This window comes from Labrus bergylta, chromosome 1, assembly GCF_963930695.1.
Source record: "Labrus bergylta chromosome 1, fLabBer1.1, whole genome shotgun sequence".
NCBI classification, from domain to species: domain Eukaryota; kingdom Metazoa; phylum Chordata; class Actinopteri; order Labriformes; family Labridae; genus Labrus; species Labrus bergylta.
The window spans coordinates 27,679,881-27,696,096 of NC_089195.1; the positions used below are offsets into that span (position 1 = coordinate 27,679,881).

Consider the following 16,216-nt stretch of genomic DNA (forward strand, 5'->3'; position numbering starts at 1 on the left):
CCTAATTCAAGTGCAGCACCTGGAACGTCTCATTTGCCATCAAGAAGTACAAGTTCAGAAACAGCAACAACTGCATCGCAAGGCAGTACAACTTTTGCATCCTCAACTGAGACATCCACACCCCTTGATACCACTCCAGTGCAACAGACAACAACACTGAAAGTCAGTGAAACATCAACTGTATTTCAAACCTCTCCACCACTTGTAACCTCGTCCCCTGTAACGTCGACTGCAACACTTGTAAAGTCATCCCCAACACCAATATCATCAACTTTAGAGACAGTCAAGACAACTGCGGCACCAGCCAGTGTATCATCATCAGCAGCTACTCAAACTTCAACTCCACTCAGTACAAATCAAGCAGCACAGAAGACAAGCTCACCAGCAGTCAACCCAACTTCATCACTACTTAGTACAAGTTCACAAAAGCCTGATTCAAGTGCAGCACCTGGAACGTCTCATTTGCCATCAAGAAGTACAAGTTCAGAAACAGTCAGTGTATCATCATCACCAACATCTCAAACTTTACCTGGCTTCCCAACTTCCTCATCACCAGTTTTAACCTCAAATGTTCCGTCAACTCTTCTTCAAAGTGGAACTTCACCAGCACCATCAATTGCAACAACTACTGCATTGGAAACAACTAAAACTGCATCACCACCTGAACCAAAAATTATCTTGCAATTCAAATTGCAGCAGAACTTTACAGCCCAGCTTGCAAATAAATCCTCACCAGAGTTCAAAGAATTGAAAAACAAAGTATCCACAGCAGTAAGTAATTTGGAGTCTTTTGTCATTTGAAGAATTTTTGTGAAACTATATACTGTTGCACTTTGTTAAGGGTATATTTCAATTCAATTGGTAATGAAACCTAGGTTAGGATCCAACTGGGTAGGGATTTTGGACAATACAGATCATATCACGTACAATATAATCAGACAATTTACAGACTCACACTTAAAATAAGAAATGCATTTCCTCTGACCTTTTTGCAATATTTTTCCCAAATGTGCCTTTAACAGCTCGACCAAGTATATTCAGCTAAATATGGAACTAACTTCAACAGAACTGTGATCAACGGTTTCAGGTAAAGCATGTTGCTACAGATATGATTGCAAACTTTGATGTTACCTTTTATAAACTTTCAAAATGTAAAATATCATTATAATTTGGTTGAACTTTTACTAATCTTAATAAGTAGAAGTCCAAATGTGGGCATGCTGTTAGCATTGAAGCTAAAGCGCTCCATATGAAACTCTGCACTTCACATTCAAATGAAACAGATATTCCTTTCTTGAATGTTTTTACTAGACTTTCAAATTAAGTGATTAACTCTTTAATAATATTTCATTACAGTCAAGGATCCATTGTGGTAGACGCTGAGGTGATATTCAATAATGTCAGCTCACTACCAACTGCCAGTTCTTTTGCTGAAACTTTGGTGTCTGCTGCTTCCAGCTCTAATTTCTCTCTGAGTATAAACACATCGTCCATTGTCGTGACAAGTAAGACTTTAAAGTTATTACCAGGCTTCAGTGTAAGTTGGTTTACATGCGTTCTTTATTGAGCGTGTCAACCAATGTTTACATCTTTTTTAACAGATTATGTTGTTTGAGTTATCCCTGCATCAACATTAAATACAATTTAACATGTCAACTTTACAGCTGTGTTGGCACCAACTCAAGCTGCTACGACAATTCCATCTTCAACTCCTACCACTTCAATACCTCTAATTGTGACTTCATCGCAACTACATACGAGTTCACCAAAGCTTGGTTCAAGAACAACAACTGGAACGTCTCATTTGCCATCAAGAAGTACAAGTTCAGAAACAGCAACAACTGCATCACATGGAAGTACAACTTTTGCATCCTCAACTGAGACATCCACACCCCTTGATACCACTCCAGTGAAACAGACCACAACACTGAAAGTCAGTGAAACATCAACTGTATTTCAAACCTCTCCACCACTTGTAACCTCGTCCCCTGTAACGTCTACTGCAACACTTGTAAAGTCATCCCCAACACCAATATCATCAACTTTAAAGACAGTCAAGACAACCTTGGCACCAGTCAGTGTATCATCATCAGTGGCTACTCAAACTTCCACTCCAGTCACTACAAATCAAGCAGCACAGAAGACAAGCTCACCAGCAGTCAACCCAACTTCATCGCAACTACATACGAGTTCACCAAAGCTTGGTTCAAATACAGTACCTGGAACGTCTCATTTGCCATCAAGAGGTACAAGTTCAGAAACAGCAACAACTTCAACACAAGGCAGTACAACTTTTGCATCCTCAACTGAGACATCCAAACCCCTTGATACCACTTTAGTGCAACAGACCACAACACTGAAAGTCAGTGAAACATCAACTGTATTTCAAACCTCTCCACCAATTGTAACTTCGTCCCCTGCAAAGTCCACTGCAACACTTGTAAAGTCATCCCCAACACCAATATCATCAACTTTAGAGACAGTCAAGACAACGTCAGCACCAGTCAGTGTATCATCAGCAACTCAAACTTCCACTCCACTCACTACAAATGAAAAAGCGAAGAAAACAAGCTCACCAGCAGTCAACCCAACTTCATCGCAACTACATACGAGTTCACCAAAGCTTGGTTCAAGTGCAGCACCGGGAACGTCTCATTTGCCATCAAGAAGTACGAGTTCAGAAACAGCAACAACTTGGTCACAAGGCAGTACAACTTTTGAAGCCTCAACTGAGACATCCACATCCCTTGATACCACCTCAGTGCAACAGACCACATCACAGACAGTCAGTGAAACATCAACGGTATTTCAAACCTCTCCACCAATTGTGACTTTTTCCCCTGCAGAGTTGACTGCAACACTTGTAAAGTCATCCCCAACACCAATATCATCAACTTTAGAGACAGTCAAGACAACTTCAGCACCAGTCAGTGTATCATCAGAAACTCAAACTTCCACTCCACTCACTACAAATCAAGATGCACAGAAAACAAGCTCACCAGCAGTCAACCCAACTTCATCACTACTTAGTACAAGTTCACAAAAGCCTGATTCAAGTGCAGCACCTGGAACGTCTCATTTGCCATCAAGAAGTACAAGTTCAGAAACTGCAACAACTGCATCGCAAGGCAGTACAACTTTTGCATCCTCAACTGAGATATCCACACCCATTGATACCACCTCAGTGCAACAGACCACATCACAGACAGTCAGTGAAACATCAACTGTATTTCAGACCTCTTCACCACTTGTAACTTCGTCCCCTGCAGAGTCGACTGCAACACTTGTAAAGTCATCCCCAACAACAATATCATCAACTTTAGAGACAGTCAAGACAACCGCGGCACCAGTCAGTGTATCCTCATCAGTAGCTACTCAAACTTCCACTCCACTCACTACAAATCAAGCAGCACAGAAAACAAGCTCACCAGCAGTCAACCCAACTTCATCACTACTTAGTACAAGTTCACAAAAGCCTGATTCAAGTGCAGCACCTGGAACGTCTCATTTGCCATCAAGAAGTACAAGTTCAGAAACAGCAACAACTGCATCGCAAGGCAGTACAACTTTTGCATCCTCAACTGAGACATCCACACCCCTTGATACCACTCCAGTGCAACAGACAACAACACTGAAAGTCAGTGAAACATCAACTGTATTTCAAACCTCTCCACCACTTGTAACCTCGTCCCCTGTAACGTCGACTGCAACACTTGTAAAGTCATCCCCAACACCAATATCATCAACTTTAGAGACAGTCAAGACAACTGCGGCACCAGCCAGTGTATCATCATCAGCAGCTACTCAAACTTCAACTCCACTCAGTACAAATCAAGCAGCACAGAAGACAAGCTCACCAGCAGTCAACCCAACTTCATCACTACTTAGTACAAGTTCACAAAAGCCTGATTCAAGTGCAGCACCTGGAACGTCTCATTTGCCATCAAGAAGTACAAGTTCAGAAACAGTCAGTGTATCATCATCACCAACATCTCAAACTTTACCTGGCTTCCCAACTTCCTCATCACCAGTTTTAACCTCAAATGTTCCGTCAACTCTTCTTCAAAGTGGAACTTCACCAGCACCATCAATTGCAACAACTACTGCATTGGAAACAACTAAAACTGCATCACCACCTGAACCAAAAATTATCTTGCAATTCAAATTGCAGCAGAACTTTACAGCCCAGCTTGCAAATAAATCCTCACCAGAGTTCAAAGAATTGAAAAACAAAGTATCCACAGCAGTAAGTAATTTGGAGTCTTTTGTCATTTGAAGAATTTTTGTGAAACTATATACTGTTGCACTTTGTTAAGGGTATATTTCAATTCAATTGGTAATGAAACCTAGGTTAGGATCCAACTGGGTAGGGATTTTGGACAATACAGATCATATCACGTACAATATAATCAGACAATTTACAGACTCACACTTAAAATAAGAAATGCATTTCCTCTGACCTTTTTGCAATATTTTTCCCAAATGTGCCTTTAACAGCTCGACCAAGTATATTCAGCTAAATATGGAACTAACTTCAACAGAACTGTGATCAACGGTTTCAGGTAAAGCATGTTGCTACAGATATGATTGCAAACTTTGATGTTACCTTTTATAAACTTTCAAAATGTAAAATATCATTATAATTTGGTTGAACTTTTACTAATCTTAATAAGTAGAAGTCCAAATGTGGGCATGCTGTTAGCATTGAAGCTAAAGCGCTCCATATGAAACTCTGCACTTCACATTCAAATGAAACAGATATTCCTTTCTTGAATGTTTTTACTAGACTTTCAAATTAAGTGATTAACTCTTTAATAATATTTCATTACAGTCAAGGATCCATTGTGGTAGACGCTGAGGTGATATTCAATAATGTCAGCTCACTACCAACTGCCAGTTCTTTTGCTGAAACTTTGGTGTCTGCTGCTTCCAGCTCTAATTTCTCTCTGAGTATAAACACATCGTCCATTGTCGTGACAAGTAAGACTTTAAAGTTATTACCAGGCTTCAGTGTAAGTTGGTTTACATGCGTTCTTTATTGAGCGTGTCAACCAATGTTTACATCTTTTTTAACAGATTATGTTGTTTGAGTTATCCCTGCATCAACATTAAATACAATTTAACATGTCAACTTTACAGCTGTGTTGGCACCAACTCAAGCTGCTACGACAATTCCATCTTCAACTCCTACCACTTCAATACCTCTAATTGTGACTTCATCGCAACTACATACGAGTTCACCAAAGCTTGGTTCAAGAACAACAACTGGAACGTCTCATTTGCCATCAAGAAGTACAAGTTCAGAAACAGCAACAACTGCATCACATGGAAGTACAACTTTTGCATCCTCAACTGAGACATCCACACCCCTTGATACCACTCCAGTGAAACAGACCACAACACTGAAAGTCAGTGAAACATCAACTGTATTTCAAACCTCTCCACCACTTGTAACCTCGTCCCCTGTAACGTCTACTGCAACACTTGTAAAGTCATCCCCAACACCAATATCATCAACTTTAAAGACAGTCAAGACAACCTTGGCACCAGTCAGTGTATCATCATCAGTGGCTACTCAAACTTCCACTCCAGTCACTACAAATCAAGCAGCACAGAAGACAAGCTCACCAGCAGTCAACCCAACTTCATCGCAACTACATACGAGTTCACCAAAGCTTGGTTCAAATACAGTACCTGGAACGTCTCATTTGCCATCAAGAGGTACAAGTTCAGAAACAGCAACAACTTCAACACAAGGCAGTACAACTTTTGCATCCTCAACTGAGACATCCAAACCCCTTGATACCACTTTAGTGCAACAGACCACAACACTGAAAGTCAGTGAAACATCAACTGTATTTCAAACCTCTCCACCAATTGTAACTTCGTCCCCTGCAAAGTCCACTGCAACACTTGTAAAGTCATCCCCAACACCAATATCATCAACTTTAGAGACAGTCAAGACAACGTCAGCACCAGTCAGTGTATCATCAGCAACTCAAACTTCCACTCCACTCACTACAAATGAAAAAGCGAAGAAAACAAGCTCACCAGCAGTCAACCCAACTTCATCGCAACTACATACGAGTTCACCAAAGCTTGGTTCAAGTGCAGCACCGGGAACGTCTCATTTGCCATCAAGAAGTACGAGTTCAGAAACAGCAACAACTTGGTCACAAGGCAGTACAACTTTTGAAGCCTCAACTGAGACATCCACATCCCTTGATACCACCTCAGTGCAACAGACCACATCACAGACAGTCAGTGAAACATCAACGGTATTTCAAACCTCTCCACCAATTGTGACTTTTTCCCCTGCAGAGTTGACTGCAACACTTGTAAAGTCATCCCCAACACCAATATCATCAACTTTAGAGACAGTCAAGACAACTTCAGCACCAGTCAGTGTATCATCAGAAACTCAAACTTCCACTCCACTCACTACAAATCAAGATGCACAGAAAACAAGCTCACCAGCAGTCAACCCAACTTCATCACTACTTAGTACAAGTTCACAAAAGCCTGATTCAAGTGCAGCACCTGGAACGTCTCATTTGCCATCAAGAAGTACAAGTTCAGAAACTGCAACAACTGCATCGCAAGGCAGTACAACTTTTGCATCCTCAACTGAGATATCCACACCCATTGATACCACCTCAGTGCAACAGACCACATCACAGACAGTCAGTGAAACATCAACTGTATTTCAGACCTCTTCACCACTTGTAACTTCGTCCCCTGCAGAGTCGACTGCAACACTTGTAAAGTCATCCCCAACAACAATATCATCAACTTTAGAGACAGTCAAGACAACCGCGGCACCAGTCAGTGTATCCTCATCAGTAGCTACTCAAACTTCCACTCCACTCACTACAAATCAAGCAGCACAGAAAACAAGCTCACCAGCAGTCAACCCAACTTCATCACTACTTAGTACAAGTTCACAAAAGCCTGATTCAAGTGCAGCACCTGGAACGTCTCATTTGCCATCAAGAAGTACAAGTTCAGAAACAGTCAGTGTATCATCATCACCAACATCTCAAACTTTACCTGGCTTCCCAACTTCCTCATCACCAGTTTTAACCTCAAATGTTCCGTCAACTCTTCTTCAAAGTGGAACTTCACCAGCACCATCAATTGCAACAACTACTGCATTGGAAACAACTAAAACTGCATCACCACCTGAACCAACAATTATCTTGCAATTCAAATTGCAGCAGAACTTTACAGCCCAGCTTGCAAATAAATCCTCACCAGAGTTCAAAGAATTGAAAAACAAAGTATCCACAGCAGTAAGTAATTTGGAGTCTTTTGTCATTTGAAGAATTTTTGTGAAACTATATACTGTTGCACTTTGTTAAGGGTATATTTCAATTCAATTGGTAATGAAACCTAGGTTAGGATCCAACTGGGTAGGGATTTTGGACAATACAGATCATATCACGTACAATATAATCAGACAATTTACAGACTCACACTTAAAATAAGAAATGCATTTCCTCTGACCTTTTTGCAATATTTTTCCCAAATGTGCCTTTAACAGCTCGACCAAGTATATTCAGCTAAATATGGAACTAACTTCAACAGAACTGTGATCAACGGTTTCAGGTAAAGCATGTTGCTACAGATATGATTGCAAACTTTGATGTTACCTTTTATAAACTTTCAAAATGTAAAATATCATTATAATTTGGTTGAACTTTTACTAATCTTAATAAGTAGAAGTCCAAATGTGGGCATGCTGTTAGCATTGAAGCTAAAGCGCTCCATATGAAACTCTGCACTTCACATTCAAATGAAACAGATATTCCTTTCTTGAATGTTTTTACTAGACTTTCAAATTAAGTGATTAACTCTTTAATAATATTTCATTACAGTCAAGGATCCATTGTGGTAGACGCTGAGGTGATATTCAATAATGTCAGCTCACTACCAACTGCCAGTTCTTTTGCTGAAACTTTGGTGTCTGCTGCTTCCAGCTCTAATTTCTCTCTGAGTATAAACACATCGTCCATTGTCGTGACAAGTAAGACTTTAAAGTTATTACCAGGCTTCAGTGTAAGTTGGTTTACATGCGTTCTTTATTGAGCGTGTCAACCAATGTTTACATCTTTTTTAACAGATTATGTTGTTTGAGTTATCCCTGCATCAACATTAAATACAATTTAACATGTCAACTTTACAGCTGTGTTGGCACCAACTCAAGCTGCTACGACAATTCCATCTTCAACTCCTACCACTTCAATACCTCTAATTGTGACTTCATCGCAACTACATACGAGTTCACCAAAGCTTGGTTCAAGAACAACAACTGGAACGTCTCATTTGCCATCAAGAAGTACAAGTTCAGAAACAGCAACAACTGCATCACATGGAAGTACAACTTTTGCATCCTCAACTGAGACATCCACACCCCTTGATACCACTCCAGTGAAACAGACCACAACACTGAAAGTCAGTGAAACATCAACTGTATTTCAAACCTCTCCACCACTTGTAACCTCGTCCCCTGTAACGTCTACTGCAACACTTGTAAAGTCATCCCCAACACCAATATCATCAACTTTAAAGACAGTCAAGACAACCTTGGCACCAGTCAGTGTATCATCATCAGTGGCTACTCAAACTTCCACTCCAGTCACTACAAATCAAGCAGCACAGAAGACAAGCTCACCAGCAGTCAACCCAACTTCATCGCAACTACATACGAGTTCACCAAAGCTTGGTTCAAATACAGTACCTGGAACGTCTCATTTGCCATCAAGAGGTACAAGTTCAGAAACAGCAACAACTTCAACACAAGGCAGTACAACTTTTGCATCCTCAACTGAGACATCCAAACCCCTTGATACCACTTTAGTGCAACAGACCACAACACTGAAAGTCAGTGAAACATCAACTGTATTTCAAACCTCTCCACCAATTGTAACTTCGTCCCCTGCAAAGTCCACTGCAACACTTGTAAAGTCATCCCCAACACCAATATCATCAACTTTAGAGACAGTCAAGACAACGTCAGCACCAGTCAGTGTATCATCAGCAACTCAAACTTCCACTCCACTCACTACAAATGAAAAAGCGAAGAAAACAAGCTCACCAGCAGTCAACCCAACTTCATCGCAACTACATACGAGTTCACCAAAGCTTGGTTCAAGTGCAGCACCGGGAACGTCTCATTTGCCATCAAGAAGTACGAGTTCAGAAACAGCAACAACTTGGTCACAAGGCAGTACAACTTTTGAAGCCTCAACTGAGACATCCACATCCCTTGATACCACCTCAGTGCAACAGACCACATCACAGACAGTCAGTGAAACATCAACGGTATTTCAAACCTCTCCACCAATTGTGACTTTTTCCCCTGCAGAGTTGACTGCAACACTTGTAAAGTCATCCCCAACACCAATATCATCAACTTTAGAGACAGTCAAGACAACTTCAGCACCAGTCAGTGTATCATCAGAAACTCAAACTTCCACTCCACTCACTACAAATCAAGATGCACAGAAAACAAGCTCACCAGCAGTCAACCCAACTTCATCACTACTTAGTACAAGTTCACAAAAGCCTGATTCAAGTGCAGCACCTGGAACGTCTCATTTGCCATCAAGAAGTACAAGTTCAGAAACTGCAACAACTGCATCGCAAGGCAGTACAACTTTTGCATCCTCAACTGAGATATCCACACCCATTGATACCACCTCAGTGCAACAGACCACATCACAGACAGTCAGTGAAACATCAACTGTATTTCAGACCTCTTCACCACTTGTAACTTCGTCCCCTGCAGAGTCGACTGCAACACTTGTAAAGTCATCCCCAACAACAATATCATCAACTTTAGAGACAGTCAAGACAACCGCGGCACCAGTCAGTGTATCCTCATCAGTAGCTACTCAAACTTCCACTCCACTCACTACAAATCAAGCAGCACAGAAAACAAGCTCACCAGCAGTCAACCCAACTTCATCACTACTTAGTACAAGTTCACAAAAGCCTGATTCAAGTGCAGCACCTGGAACGTCTCATTTGCCATCAAGAAGTACAAGTTCAGAAACAGTCAGTGTATCATCATCACCAACATCTCAAACTTTACCTGGCTTCCCAACTTCCTCATCACCAGTTTTAACCTCAAATGTTCCGTCAACTCTTCTTCAAAGTGGAACTTCACCAGCACCATCAATTGCAACAACTACTGCATTGGAAACAACTAAAACTGCATCACCACCTGAACCAACAATTATCTTGCAATTCAAATTGCAGCAGAACTTTACAGCCCAGCTTGCAAATAAATCCTCACCAGAGTTCAAAGAATTGAAAAACAAAGTATCCACAGCAGTAAGTAATTTGGAGTCTTTTGTCATTTGAAGAATTTTTGTGAAACTATATACTGTTGCACTTTGTTAAGGGTATATTTCAATTCAATTGGTAATGAAACCTAGGTTAGGATCCAACTGGGTAGGGATTTTGGACAATACAGATCATATCACGTACAATATAATCAGACAATTTACAGACTCACACTTAAAATAAGAAATGCATTTCCTCTGACCTTTTTGCAATATTTTTCCCAAATGTGCCTTTAACAGCTCGACCAAGTATATTCAGCTAAATATGGAACTAACTTCAACAGAACTGTGATCAACGGTTTCAGGTAAAGCATGTTGCTACAGATATGATTGCAAACTTTGATGTTACCTTTTATAAACTTTCAAAATGTAAAATATCATTATAATTTGGTTGAACTTTTACTAATCTTAATAAGTAGAAGTCCAAATGTGGGCATGCTGTTAGCATTGAAGCTAAAGCGCTCCATATGAAACTCTGCACTTCACATTCAAATGAAACAGATATTCCTTTCTTGAATGTTTTTACTAGACTTTCAAATTAAGTGATTAACTCTTTAATAATATTTCATTACAGTCAAGGATCCATTGTGGTAGACGCTGAGGTGATATTCAATAATGTCAGCTCACTACCAACTGCCAGTTCTTTTGCTGAAACTTTGGTGTCTGCTGCTTCCAGCTCTAATTTCTCTCTGAGTATAAACACATCGTCCATTGTCGTGACAAGTAAGACTTTAAAGTTATTACCAGGCTTCAGTGTAAGTTGGTTTACATGCGTTCTTTATTGAGCGTGTCAACCAATGTTTACATCTTTTTTAACAGATTATGTTGTTTGAGTTATCCCTGCATCAACATTAAATACAATTTAACATGTCAACTTTACAGCTGTGTTGGCACCAACTCAAGCTGCTACGACAATTCCATCTTCAACTCCTACCACTTCAATACCTCTAATTGTGACTTCATCGCAACTACATACGAGTTCACCAAAGCTTGGTTCAAGAACAACAACTGGAACGTCTCATTTGCCATCAAGAAGTACAAGTTCAGAAACAGCAACAACTGCATCACATGGAAGTACAACTTTTGCATCCTCAACTGAGACATCCACACCCCTTGATACCACTCCAGTGAAACAGACCACAACACTGAAAGTCAGTGAAACATCAACTGTATTTCAAACCTCTCCACCACTTGTAACCTCGTCCCCTGTAACGTCTACTGCAACACTTGTAAAGTCATCCCCAACACCAATATCATCAACTTTAAAGACAGTCAAGACAACCTTGGCACCAGTCAGTGTATCATCATCAGTGGCTACTCAAACTTCCACTCCAGTCACTACAAATCAAGCAGCACAGAAGACAAGCTCACCAGCAGTCAACCCAACTTCATCGCAACTACATACGAGTTCACCAAAGCTTGGTTCAAATACAGTACCTGGAACGTCTCATTTGCCATCAAGAGGTACAAGTTCAGAAACAGCAACAACTTCAACACAAGGCAGTACAACTTTTGCATCCTCAACTGAGACATCCAAACCCCTTGATACCACTTTAGTGCAACAGACCACAACACTGAAAGTCAGTGAAACATCAACTGTATTTCAAACCTCTCCACCAATTGTAACTTCGTCCCCTGCAAAGTCCACTGCAACACTTGTAAAGTCATCCCCAACACCAATATCATCAACTTTAGAGACAGTCAAGACAACGTCAGCACCAGTCAGTGTATCATCAGCAACTCAAACTTCCACTCCACTCACTACAAATGAAAAAGCGAAGAAAACAAGCTCACCAGCAGTCAACCCAACTTCATCGCAACTACATACGAGTTCACCAAAGCTTGGTTCAAGTGCAGCACCGGGAACGTCTCATTTGCCATCAAGAAGTACGAGTTCAGAAACAGCAACAACTTGGTCACAAGGCAGTACAACTTTTGAAGCCTCAACTGAGACATCCACATCCCTTGATACCACCTCAGTGCAACAGACCACATCACAGACAGTCAGTGAAACATCAACGGTATTTCAAACCTCTCCACCAATTGTGACTTTTTCCCCTGCAGAGTTGACTGCAACACTTGTAAAGTCATCCCCAACACCAATATCATCAACTTTAGAGACAGTCAAGACAACTTCAGCACCAGTCAGTGTATCATCAGAAACTCAAACTTCCACTCCACTCACTACAAATCAAGATGCACAGAAAACAAGCTCACCAGCAGTCAACCCAACTTCATCACTACTTAGTACAAGTTCACAAAAGCCTGATTCAAGTGCAGCACCTGGAACGTCTCATTTGCCATCAAGAAGTACAAGTTCAGAAACTGCAACAACTGCATCGCAAGGCAGTACAACTTTTGCATCCTCAACTGAGATATCCACACCCATTGATACCACCTCAGTGCAACAGACCACATCACAGACAGTCAGTGAAACATCAACTGTATTTCAGACCTCTTCACCACTTGTAACTTCGTCCCCTGCAGAGTCGACTGCAACACTTGTAAAGTCATCCCCAACAACAATATCATCAACTTTAGAGACAGTCAAGACAACCGCGGCACCAGTCAGTGTATCCTCATCAGTAGCTACTCAAACTTCCACTCCACTCACTACAAATCAAGCAGCACAGAAAACAAGCTCACCAGCAGTCAACCCAACTTCATCACTACTTAGTACAAGTTCACAAAAGCCTGATTCAAGTGCAGCACCTGGAACGTCTCATTTGCCATCAAGAAGTACAAGTTCAGAAACAGTCAGTGTATCATCATCACCAACATCTCAAACTTTACCTGGCTTCCCAACTTCCTCATCACCAGTTTTAACCTCAAATGTTCCGTCAACTCTTCTTCAAAGTGGAACTTCACCAGCACCATCAATTGCAACAACTACTGCATTGGAAACAACTAAAACTGCATCACCACCTGAACCAACAATTATCTTGCAATTCAAATTGCAGCAGAACTTTACAGCCCAGCTTGCAAATAAATCCTCACCAGAGTTCAAAGAATTGAAAAACAAAGTATCCACAGCAGTAAGTAATTTGGAGTCTTTTGTCATTTGAAGAATTTTTGTGAAACTATATACTGTTGCACTTTGTTAAGGGTATATTTCAATTCAATTGGTAATGAAACCTAGGTTAGGATCCAACTGGGTAGGGATTTTGGGCAATACAAATCATATCACGTACAATATAATCAGACAATTTACAGACTCACACTTAAAATAAGAAATGCATTTCCTCTGACCTTTTTGCAATATTTTTCCCAAATGTGCCTTTAACAGCTCGACCAAGTATATTCAGCTAAATATGGAACTAACTTCAACAGAACTGTGATCAACGGTTTCAGGTAAAGCATGTTGCTACAGATATGATTGCAAACTTTGATGTTACCTTTTATAAACTTTCAAAATGTAAAATACCATTATAATTTGGTTGAACCTTTACTAATCTTAAGTAGAAGTCCAAATGTGGGCATGCTGTTAGCATTGAAGCTAAAGCGCTCCATATGAAACTCTGCACTTCACATTCAAATGAAACAGATATTCCTTTCTTGAATGTCTTTACTAGACTTTCAAATTAAGTGATTAACTCTTTAATAATATTTCATTACAGTCAAGGATCCATTGTGGTAGACGCTGAGGTGATATTCAATAATGTCAGCTCACTACCAACTGCCAGTTCTGTTGCTGAAGCTTTGGGGTCTGCTGCTTCCAGCTCTAATTTCTCTCTGAGTATAAACACATCGTCCATTGTCGTGACAAGTAAGACTTTAAAGTTATTACCAGGCTTCAGTGTAAGTTGGTTTACATGCGTTCTTTATTGAGCGTGTCAACCAATGTTTACATCTTTTTTAACAGATTATGTTGTTTGAGTTATCCCTGCATCAACATTGAATACAATTTAACATGTCAACTTTACAGCTGTGTTGGCACCAACTCAAGCTGCTACGACAATTCCATCTTCAACTCCTACCACTTCAATACCTCTAATTGTGACTTCATCGCAACTACATACGAGTTCACCAAAGCTTGGTTCAAGAACAACAACTGGAACGTCTCATTTGCCATCAAGAAGTACAAGTTCAGAAACAGCAACAACTGCATCACATGGAAGTACAACTTTTGCATCCTCAACTGAGACATCCACACCCCTTGATACCACTCCAGTGAAACAGACCACAACACTGAAAGTCAGTGAAACATCAACTGTATTTCAAACCTCTTCACCACTTGTAACCTCGTCCCCTGTAACGTCTACTGCAACACTTGTAAAGTCATCCCCAACACCAATATCATCAACTTTAAAGACAGTCAAGACAACCTTGGCACCAGTCAGTGTATCATCATCAGTGGCTACTCAAACTTCCACTCCAGTCACTACAAATCAAGCAGCACAGAAGACAAGCTCACCAGCAGTCAACCCAACTTCATCACTACTTAGTACAAGTTCACAAAAGCCTGATTCAAGTGCAGCACCTGGAACGTCTCATTTGCCATCAAGAAGTACAAGTTCAGAAACTGCAACAACTGCATCGCAAGGCAGTACAACTTTTGCATCCTCAACTGAGATATCCACACCCATTGATACCACCTCAGTGCAACAGACCACATCACAGACAGTCAGTGAAACATCAACTGTATTTCAGACCTCTTCACCACTTGTAACTTCGTCCCCTGCAGAGTCGACTGCAACACTTGTAAAGTCATCCCCAACACCAATATCATCAACTTTAGAGACAGTCAAGACAACCTCGGCACCAGTCAGTGTATCCTCATCAGTAGCTACTCAAACTTCCACTCCACTCACTACAAATCAAGCAGCACAGAAAACAAGCTCACCAGCAGTCAACCCAACTTCATCACTACTTAGTACAAGTTCACAAAAGCCTGATTCAAGTGCAGCACCTGGAACGTCTCATTTGCCATCAAGAAGTACAAGTTCAGAAACAGTCAGTGTATCATCATCACCAACATCTCAAACTTTACCTGGCTTCCCAACTTCCTCATCACCAGTTTTAACCTCAAATGTTCCGTCAACTCTTCTTCAAAGTGGAACTTCACCAGCACCATCAATTGCAACAACTACTGCATTGGAAACAACTAAAACTGCATCACCACCTGAACCAACAATTATCTTGCAATTCAAATTGCAGCAGAACTTTACAGCCCAGCTTGCAAATAAATCCTCACCAGAGTTCAAAGAATTGAAAAACAAAGTATCCACAGCAGTAAGTAATTTGGAGTCTTTTGTCATTTGAAGAATTTTTGTGAAACTATATACTGTTGCACTTTGTTAAGGGTATATTTCAATTCAATTGGTAATGAAACCTAGGTTAGGATCCAACTGGGTAGGGATTTTGGACAATACAAATCATATCACTTACAATATAATCAGACAATTTACAGACTCACACTTAAAATAAGAAATGCATTTCCTCTGACCTTTTTGCAATATTTTTCCCAAATGTGCCTTTAACAGCTCGACCAAGTATATTCAGCTAAATATGGAACTAACTTCAACAGAACTGTGATCAACGGTTTCAGGTAAAGCATGTTGCTACAGATATGATTGCAAACTTTGATGTTACCTTTTATAAACTTTCAAAATGTAAAATATCATTATAATTTGGTTGAACCTTTACTAATCTTAATAAGTAGAAGTCCAAATGTGGGCATGCTGTTAGCATTGAAGCTAAAGCGCTCCATATGAAACTCTGCACTTCACATTCAAATGAAACAGATATTCCTTTCTTGAATGTCTTTACTAGACTTTCAAATTAAGTGATTAACTCTTTAATAATATTTCATTACAGTCAAGGATCCATTGTGGTAGACGCTGAGGTGATATTCAATAATGTCAGCT

The 16,216-nt window shown here is 40.4% G+C and overlaps 4 protein-coding genes across 4 annotated transcripts; all 4 read left to right on the forward strand.

Annotated features, from left to right (window-relative positions):
• Positions 1-864: 864 nt before the first annotated feature.
• Positions 865-4,122, forward strand: LOC136179036 (uncharacterized). The gene is made up of 5 exons (XM_065953660.1): positions 865-875; positions 1,665-1,856; positions 2,118-2,226; positions 2,426-3,367; positions 4,069-4,122. The coding sequence occupies exons 1-5, from the start codon at positions 865-867 to the stop codon at positions 4,120-4,122; spliced, it is 1,308 nt and encodes a 435-aa protein (XP_065809732.1).
• A 562-nt stretch (positions 4,123-4,684) lies between these two features.
• Positions 4,685-7,322, forward strand: LOC136179041 (mucin-2-like). The gene is made up of 2 exons (XM_065953719.1): positions 4,685-4,697; positions 5,140-7,322. Exons 1-2 carry the CDS (start codon positions 4,685-4,687, stop codon positions 7,320-7,322), a joined length of 2,196 nt encoding a protein of 731 aa, XP_065809791.1.
• A 63-nt stretch (positions 7,323-7,385) lies between these two features.
• LOC136179045 (uncharacterized) lies at positions 7,386-13,414 on the forward strand. The gene is made up of 6 exons (XM_065953777.1): positions 7,386-7,396; positions 8,186-8,377; positions 8,639-8,767; positions 9,080-9,229; positions 9,368-9,447; positions 11,232-13,414. Exons 1-6 carry the CDS (start codon positions 7,386-7,388, stop codon positions 13,412-13,414), a joined length of 2,745 nt encoding a protein of 914 aa, XP_065809849.1.
• Positions 13,415-13,477: 63 nt separating this feature from the next.
• Positions 13,478-15,611, forward strand: LOC136179052 (uncharacterized). Its single transcript, XM_065953815.1, has 3 exons — positions 13,478-13,488; positions 14,275-14,466; positions 14,795-15,611. The coding sequence occupies exons 1-3, from the start codon at positions 13,478-13,480 to the stop codon at positions 15,609-15,611; spliced, it is 1,020 nt and encodes a 339-aa protein (XP_065809887.1).
• Positions 15,612-16,216: the final 605 nt, after the last annotated feature.